The sequence below is a fragment of the Entelurus aequoreus genome, linkage group LG10 (assembly GCF_033978785.1).
Source record: "Entelurus aequoreus isolate RoL-2023_Sb linkage group LG10, RoL_Eaeq_v1.1, whole genome shotgun sequence".
Lineage (NCBI taxonomy): Eukaryota > Metazoa > Chordata > Actinopteri > Syngnathiformes > Syngnathidae > Entelurus > Entelurus aequoreus.
This window is the reverse complement of record NC_084740.1, coordinates 37,513,720-37,523,631: the sequence shown is the minus strand read 5'-3', so window position 1 is coordinate 37,523,631 and position 9,912 is coordinate 37,513,720. Positions and strand designations below refer to the sequence as shown.

At 36.7% G+C, this 9,912-nt stretch overlaps 1 protein-coding gene across 1 annotated transcript; it reads left to right on the top strand.

The window, feature by feature from the left end:
- Positions 1-399: 399 nt before the first annotated feature.
- LOC133659371 (TP53-regulated inhibitor of apoptosis 1-like) lies at positions 400-1,117 on the top strand. The gene has a single exon (XM_062062131.1). It carries the CDS (start codon positions 497-499, stop codon positions 719-721), a length of 225 nt encoding a protein of 74 aa, XP_061918115.1. The 5' UTR covers positions 400-496; the 3' UTR covers positions 722-1,117.
- Positions 1,118-9,912: the final 8,795 nt, after the last annotated feature.

Sequence of the window (9,912 nt, the reverse complement as noted above, 5' to 3'; positions counted from 1 at the left end):
TATACTCTGATGATTATCTTGTGTGATGACTGTATTATGATGTTAGTATATATCTGATAGTATATATCTGTATCATGAATCAATTTAAGTGGACCCCGACTTAAACAAGTTGAAAAACTTATTGGGGTGTTACCATTTAGTGGTCAGTTGTACGGAATATGTACTGTACTGTGCAATCTACTAATAAAAGTCTCAATCAATCAATCAATCAAAAAATCAAGCAAATACGACATGTACAAATATGATGGTAAAAGGGATAGCAAATAAGCAGTTAGCAAAAATAAAAAATAATACTGAATATAATTAGTGTTAGTGTCATTTCCGCCGAGGGAATTTTGAGAAAACTGCTGGACGAGTGCGACTATTGTTCCTCACTCGCGAACGATCTTCGTTACGCGATGACGTCAGACGTCGCTCGGTAAAGCTGCTGAGAAAGAAGAAGAAGAAGAAGAAGTGTGCGTGTTTTGCGTGTGTTGGGGACAGGGGCCGCAGCACCATGAACAGCGTGGGCGAAGCCTGCACGGACCTGAAGCGGGAGTACGACCAGTGTTTCAACCGCTGGTTCGCCGAGAAGTTCCTGAAGGGGGAAAAGAGCGGCGACCCGTGCACGGAGAGCTTCCGGGTGTACCAGCGCTGCGTGCAGAAGGCCATCAAGGACAAAGACATCCCGGTGGACGGGCTGGACTTCATGGGCCCCAACAAGGACAAGCCCGAGAGCTGATGTCGTCCAACAAGGACGAGCCCGAGAGCTGATGTCGACCCGAAGAACAACTCGGCAAAGCGCCGAACGGCCGGATCGCGTCTGGGCCTACTGAGCATGCGCACAGAAAGGCTCGACCGGAAACTAGTTTGTTTGTTTTTTTTAAACAAAACGTGAAGTCTGGGTTGAGCTCTTGCCTACTTTTTCCTCATGGTTTTATAAACACTTGAATGTGGCATTGAAGAACATGAACAAACTTATCAGCACATTATGTTTGACATTCATCATTATTTGCCGCATACCACTTTTTACCCCTGGAGCTCACTGCTAACATGAATGATGAAGAAATTCTTGCCAACCCTTGCCAACAGCTCGTCATTTTTTATCATTGCCAAATAAAATAAAACATGCACTCTTTTCTTTGTGTGAGGTGACTAATTTATTTATGGTGTCTTGACAGCTGGATGAGTGGGTAAAGAGTGAAATGTGTTGTTGTGATGTAACGAGGCGTGTGTCGGAGTAATGGAGGGGGCTTTTCCCGCCAAGCGCGTATCGAGGCTTGCTTCATGTTTGGCAGGAGGCGTTCTAGTATCATACTTGCCAACCTTGAGACCTCCGATTTCCGGGGGTGGGGCCGGGGCGTGGTTAAGAGGGGAGGAGTATATTTACAGCTAGAATTCACCAAGTCAAGTATTTCATATATATATATATATATATATATATATATATATATATATATATATATATATATATATATATATATATATATATATATATAATCTACATCCTGAAAACAAAACTGTGTTTAGATCATTGATACTTCAAACTTGCAAAAATAAATCTTAAGGAATATAGCATAACTTGGCTTCTGGGAGCTTCAAAATGTAATGAATAAAATGCTAAAGTTGTTGATAAACAAGCAATTATTTTAATAATTAAATATGGTAATTTTAAAAGAATTATTATGATCATTTAAAATCTATTGTTTCAAATATGTTTATTTTAATGTATAATTCTATGGCTGGATGTAATAAGGAGTCAGAAAAAATACAAATAAAAAATACAATTAATTTTGATGTTTTTAGCAAAATATAGTAAACATTTATTTAGTTTAAAAAAAAAAAAAAAAAAAAAATATTTTTAGGTAAAATAAACATAATACAATTCAGTAGAAGCATTTAAGTCCCATCTTAAAACTCATTTGTATACTCTAGCCTTTAAATAGACCCCCCTTTTTTAGACCAGTTGATCTGCCGTTTTCTTTTCTCCTTTGCCCCCTCGCCGGGTTATTCCGGTTCCGGTGACCATGGAAGAAGTGCTGGCTGTCCAGAGTTGGGACCCGGGGTGGACCGCTCGCCTGTGCATCGGTTGGGGACGTCTCTGCGCTACTGACCTGTCTCTGCTCGGGATGGTCTCCTGCTGGCCCCACTATGGACTGGACTCTCACTGTTATGTGGATCCACTAGGGACTGTACTTAGAGGGGGGGTTACCCACATATGCGGTCCTCTCCAAGGTTTCTCATAGTCATTAACATCGACGTCCCTTGTGTGGGATCAGTGCCGAGGATGTCGTTGTGGCTTGTGCAGCCCTTTGAGACTTTTGTGATTTAGGGCTATATAAATAAACATTGATTGATTGGTTGATTGATTGAATCTATCTCTAGTCTGGATGATTTAGTTCTTGTCACCCTGTTGTCCTCCCGTCTCTTCCCCAAGGATGGCTCCATGAGCTGGGCAAACGCCTGGAGATGATCTACGTCAGGGATGTCCAAAGTGTGGCCCGGGGGCCATTTGCGGCCCGCAGGTCATTTTTTAACGGCCCCACGGCCCATTTTAAAATACGATTAAAAAAATTAAAAACATAAAAAGTGGTATGAACGAGCAAACAGGTGAAATGTAACAAGAAAATGTTGCAATGTTTACTCTAATAACACAAAGCTGCCATGCAGGCTGTTTCTTTCTTTAAAAAAAAAAGAATTAAAATCAATGTTATTATGAATTATTGACCTATCCAAGGCTCCAATTACGTCACATTGAATATTGCACTTTGAGATATTTTTTTGGGAAAATGTTGCATATTTTGTGTTTGCCATATAAAAAATGTAGCTGTCTTTTTTTTTTTTAAAGAAGGGCCTAAAACGAACAAACATAAACAAAAATACAACTTATAATTGACGGATAGATCTGAAGTTGATCTCGAGATTATTGTGTTAAAAGTAAACAGTAAAAAAATTTTATAATTTATTTTTTAACACTTTTGGTACCCCAATAATTTTTGTGTGATTTGTTTTTAAGTGTCATCGCTCAAAAAATAATAATAAATTAAAATCAATGGTCTTATGAATTATTGACCTTTTTAAGGCTCCAATTATTATATAATCTCAAATATTCCACTTAAAAATGTTATTGGGTGAAAATATTGCATATTTTGTTTTTTTCCATAAAAAAACAGGGTTTTCTTTGACAAAAAGAGCATACGACTTAAATCTTTAAAAACGTTATATTGACAGACAGACCTAATGTTGATTTATGGATTTAAAACTTGAATAATAATACAAATAATAATACTGAATAATGACACATTTTTATATTTAAAAAAAAACAACCTTTGGGGTCCCTGGGATCAAGCCTGAGTGGAGGCCTGAATGTATATTTTTTATACATATATTGTATTGGTTTTTAAAATAAAAAAATATCAAAATGGCCCCCGCTTGCTTTGATTTTTCAGTGTGCGGCCCTCAGTGGAAAAAGTTTAGACACCCCTGCCCTACGTCAACAACACGGTCGGCGGCCCGTCGGTGTGCAGCTCGTACATCGCCGCGCTGTACGTCACCCTCAGCAGCCTGACCAGCGTCGGCTTTGGCAACGTGTGCGCCAACACGGACGCCGAGAAGATCTTCTCCATCTGCACCATGCTCATCGGCGTTATGCCGGACCCCCTCGTATGGAAAAACGTGATTGGGCAGGCACGCTGTTTATATCGTGGGAAAGCGGACGTGAAAACAGGCTGTCCTCACTCAGGTCCGCATGGAGCTGGAGGGGGCGTGGCCTCCAGCTCCGGCTGAAAATCGGGAGATTTTTGGGAGAATATTTGTCCCGGGAGGTTTTCGGGAGAGGCGCAGAATTTCGGGAGTCTCCCGGAAAATTCGGGAGGGTTGGCAAGTATGGTTCTAGTATGAAAGCAGAATTGTCTCACATCAACTTATATATATATATATATATATATATATATATATATATATATATATATATATATATATATATATATATATATATATATATATATATATATATATATATATATATATATATATATATATATATATATATATATATATATATATATATATATATATATTAATACATATGCATATATTAATAAATATACAAATGTGAAATACAAATAAGTAATTTGTATAAATAGACGCGTATTTGTACATTTATTTTTGAGATTTGAAAATATATACAAATAAAATGTATAGATATAAAAAAATGACATACAAATCAATCAAAAATTTGTATAAATAAACGTGTACCGTATTTTTCCGGACTATAAGTCACAGTTTTTTTCATAGTTATAATGGCTAGTTATACTCAGGAGCGACTTATGTGTGAAATTATTAACACATTACCGTAAAATATCAAATAATATTATTTAGCTCATTCACGTATGAGACTAGACCAGTGGTTCTTAACCTTGATGGAGGTACCGAACCCCACCAGTTTCATATGCGCATTCACTGAACCCTTCTTTAGTGAAAAATAAATGTATTTATTTTTGTTCAAATTCAAGACAAAGTTATATGTTTTTGGTAACACTTTAGTATGGGGAACATATTCTAAGTAACAAAAACTTAATTTAGAGTTTTTTGGACACCAAGGGAACATATTCTAAGTAATAAAGACTTAATTTAGAGTTATTTGGTTAGGGTTAGGGTTAGAGGGTTAGGGTTATAATAAGGCCATGCCGAATAAGGCATTAATAAGTACTTAATAATGACTAGTTAAGAGCCAATATGTTACTAATTTGCATGTTAATAAGCAACTAATTAATGGTGAATATGTTCCCCATACTAAAGTGTTACCATGTTTTTTTTTACTGGTGCATAAAATGAACCGTGCATGAACATCACCTTGTTCAAACAACAAAACCAACACAGTGCATGAACTCACAACAAATTACACACCTGCAAACCAGTCAGCTGTTGCCGTATCCGTAATACGCCGATAGGGAGAAGTTTTTATTTACACAATGAGTCGGGTGTGTCTTGACCTCCGCCGAACCCCTGAGGCCGACTCACCGAACCCCTAGGGTTGGATCGAACCCAGGTTAAGAACCACTGGACTAGATGTATAAAATTTCATGGGATTTAGCGATTAGGAGTGACAGATTGTTTGGTAAACGTATAGCATGTTCTATATGTTATAGTTATTTGAATGACTCTTACCATAATATGTTACGTTAACATACCAGGCACGTTCTCAGTTGGTTATTTATGCCTTATATAACGTACACTTATTCAGCCTGTTGTTCACTATTCTTTATTTATTTTAAATTGCCTTTCAAATGTCTATTCTTGGTGTTGGGTTTTATCAAATACATTTCCTCAAAAAATGCGACTTATACTCCAGTGCGACTTATATATGTTTTTTTTTCTTCTTTATTATGCATTTTTGGCAGGTGCGACTTATACTCCGATGTGACTTATACTCCGAAAAGTACGGTATTTGAATATTATATTATATTTATTCACAGCACCTCACTTTTTCCACATTTTGGTATGTTACAGCCTTATTCCAAAATGGAATAAATCAATTTGTGTCCTCAAAATTCTACACACAATACCGCATAATGACAATGTAAAAACGTTTTTTTAAATTTTATTTTACAAATTTATAAAAAATAAAAAAATCACATGTACATAAATATTCACAGCCTTTACTCAATACTTTGTTGATGCACCTTTGGCAGCAATTCCAGCCTCAAGTCTTTTTCAATACGATGCCACAAGCTATCTTTGGGCAGTTCAGCCCATTCCTCTTTGCAGCACCTATCAAGCTCCATCAGATTGGATGGGAAGTGTTGGTTTTCATCCAGGATGAATTCACCTCAGTCTTAAAATACTTTTTACTTTACTCTAAACGTCTTGCTTACGATTGATCAAAGACTTTCGGGGGTGCCCATAATTTTTCAGCAGGCGAGTTTCTTATCAAATGACCAAGTTGAGGAAATCTACCTCATTAATATATGTATATATATATATATATATATATATATATATATATATATAGGGTGTGGCCTTTAATCCCAGGAACACCACACCTACCGTAAAGCATGGTGGTAGTAGTATTATGCTCTGGGCCTGTTCTGCTGCCAATGGAACTGGTGCTTTACAGAGAGTAAATGGGACAATGTAAAAGGAGGATTACCTCCAAAATCTTCAGGACAACCTAAAATCATCAGCCCGGAGGTTGGGTCTTAAACGTAGTTGGGTGTTCCAACAGGACAATGACCCCAAACACACGTCAAAAGTGGTAAAGGAATGGCTAAATCAGGGTATAATTAAGGTTCTAGGATGGCCTTCCCAAAGTCTTGACTTAAACGTGTAGACAATGCTGAAGAAAAAAGTCCATGTCAGAAAACTAACACATTTAGCTGAACTGCACCAATTTTGTCAAGAGGAGTGGTCAAAAATTCAACCAGAAGCTTGCCAGAAGCTTGTGGATGGCTACCAAAAGTGCATTATTACAGTAAAACATGTAATCAAATATTAACATTGCCGTATGTATTCTTTTGACCCAGCAGATTTGCTCACATTTTCAGTAGACCACGACTGTACATACATATATATGTATATATATATATATATATATATATATATATATATATATATATATATATATATATATATATATATATATATATATATATATATATATATATATATGTGTATACCTATGTATATGCATATATATTCATATATGTATATATTTATATATGTATATAAATATGTCTATATATATATGTATGTACATATATACATAAATACATATATAAATGTATATGTATATGCATATTTATAAATATGTACATGTATTTATATATATTCATATATATGTGTATATGTATATATTTATAAATGTATATATATGTCCATATGTGTATTTATGTATGTACATATATTCATACATACATATACATATATAAATGTATGCACAAACATACATATATACACATACATGTATAACATGTGTAAAACACCCTCATTTTGTAGGTGTGGCAGCTTTCATTTTGCGTTGGCGCCGTGTGTGGGTTAAACCCTGGTAAGGTGAATGAAGATTGTGAAGCATCAGTCAAAAAGACCGCTTTTTTCAAGCCGGGATCCTGCAATGAGTTCTTCATTGATTGTAAATCTTACATCACCGCAGAGGAATGTGGTCTTTTGAAGGTGATCAGCAATAGCTCCATGTGCTAGAACATGTCCTCAACTTTCAGATCCTGCTGTGCGTGAGAGAAAATCGTCTCATGGAATATCATAAATTAAGACTTTGCAGACTCAATCCGCTTTCTGCCTCTCGTGGTCAGCATTGGCGAGTCTTCATTCGAAGAAGTGTCCTCAGTGCGGAGAAGAAGAGTCGGAACGGGCGTTGATATACTGCAGCGTTTTAGAGAGCTGCGAGAGGAACTCTTTGGCGTCCTTCTCTTGGTGAAGCTCACACTGCCAACAGTCAGGCTCGCGCTGTGGGGACTGCACACATGATAGTAGATTAGGGTCACATATCACTCTTCAAGACACAGAGAACTAAATAAGATACTGTAGATTCCAGACTAGGGTTGTCCCGATATCAATATTGTGGTACGAAATGTATTTCGATACTTTTCAAGGGCACCACAAAAACGTTTCATTATTGGCTTTATTTGGTAAGACTTTACGACGGCATTGATGTCCAACGTTGGATCAACGTTGTTGGTTGAGAAATGACCACATTTCAATGGTCAAATCAATGTCATAACCTGACATTGATAAAACGTGGTCAAAATGCATGTTGTTTCAACGTTGTATTTGTGTTGTGGAATATTGGTTGGGAAAATGACCAAAATTCAATGGTCATTGATTGATTGATTGATTGAGACTTTTATTAGTAGGTTGCACAGTGAAGTACATATTCCGTACAATTGACCACTAAATGGTAACACCCGAATAAGTTTTTCAACTTGTTTAAGTCGGGGTCCATAATCAACGCCAGAACCCACTATTGATAAAACGTTGTCAAAAAGAATGTTGTTTCAATTTTGTATTTGTGTTGTAGAATATTGGTTGGAAAATGACCAACATTTTAATGGTCAAATCAATGTCAGAACCCAACATTGATTAAACATTGTCAAAAAGAATGTTGTTTCAACGTTGTATTTGTGTCATAGAATATTGGTTGGGTTATGACCAAAATTCAATGGTCAAATCAACGTCAGAAGCCGACATTGAATAAACATAAAAAAGCATGTTGTTTCAACGTTGTATTTGTGTTGTAGAATATTGGTTGGGAAAATGACCAAAATTCAATGGTCATAATCAACGCCAGAACCCACTATTGATAAAACGTTGTCAAAAAGAATGTTGTTTAAATTTTGTATTTGTGTTGTAGAATATTGGTTGGAAAATGACCAACATTTTAATGGTCAAATCAATGTCAGAACCCAACATTGATTAAACATTGTCAAAAAGAATGTTGTTTCAACGTTGTATTTGTGTTATAGAATATTGGTTGGGTTATGACCAAAATTCAAGGGTCATAATCAACGCCAGAACCCAACATTGATTAAACGTTGTCAAAAAGAATGTTGTTTCAACGTTGTATTTGCGTCATAGAATATTGGTTGGGTTATGACCAAAATTCAATGGTCAAATCAACGTCAGAAGCCGACATTGAATAAACATAAAAAAGCATGTTGTTTCAACGTTGTATTTGTGTTGTAGAATATTGGTTGGAAAATGACCAAAGTTTTAAAGGTCAAATCAATGTCAGAACCCAACATTGATTAAACATTATCAAAAAGAATGTTGTTTCAACGTTGTATTTGTGTTATACAAACCCCGTTTCCATATGAGTTGGGAAATTGTGTTAGATGTAAATATAAATGGAATACAATGATTTGCAAATCATTTTCAACCCATATTCAGTTGAATATTGTCAGGCTTGTCCCTGACAGTTTGGCTATGTTTTAGTTTTTCCTGTGCGTTTGTCTTGGTTTCCTGTTCTTAGTTTCCTGTCAGTGCTTTTATTTTGTATTCATTTCCTGAGTATCCCTGAGTGTTTTGTCCCCTCAGCTGTGGCTGATTGGCACCTGGCCACACCTGGTGCCAGTCAGCCAGCTGCTGGGGACAAAACACTCAGGGATACTCAGGAAATGAATACAAATTAAAAGCACTGACAGGAAACTAAGAACAGGAAACCAAGACAAACGCAGAGGAAAAACTAAAACATAGCCCAACTGTCAGGGACAAGCCTGACAAATATGCTACAAAGACAACATAGTTGATGTTCAAACTGATAAATATTTTTTTGTTGTTGCAAATAATCATTAACTTTAGAATTTGATGCCAGCAACACGTGACAAAGAAGTTGGGAAAGGTGGCAATAAATACTGATAAAGTTGCGGAATGCTCATCCAACACTTATTTGGAACATCCCACAGGTGAACAGGCAAATTGGGAACAGGTGGGTGCCATGATTGGGTATAAAAGTAGATTCCATGAAATGCTCAGTCATTCACAAACAAGGATGGGGCGAGGGTCACCACTTTGTCAACAAATGCTTCAGCAAAATGTTGAACAGTTTAAGAAAAACCTTTCTCAACCAGCTATTGCAAGGAATTTAGGGATTTCACCATCTACGCTCCGTAATATCATCAAAGGGTTCAGAGGATCTGGAGAAATCACTGCACGTAAGCAGCTAAGCCCATGACCTTCGATCCCTCAAGCTGTACTGCATCAACAAGCGACATCAGTGTGTAAAGGAAATCACCACATGGGCTCAGGAACACTTCAGAAACCCACTGTCAGTGACTACAGTTGGTCGCTACATCTGTAAGTGCAAGTTAGAACTCTCCTATGCAAGGCGAAAACCGTTTATCAACAACACCCAGAAATGCGTCGGCTTCGCTGGGCCTGAGCTCATCTAAGATGGACTGATACAAAGTGGAAAAGTGTTCT

Bases quoted from the DNA above. Each gene is read 5' to 3' on its own strand.
- LOC133659371 (XM_062062131.1), top strand. From the start codon at position 497: ATGAACAGCGTGGGCGAAGCCTGCACGGACCTGAAGCGGGAGTACGAC.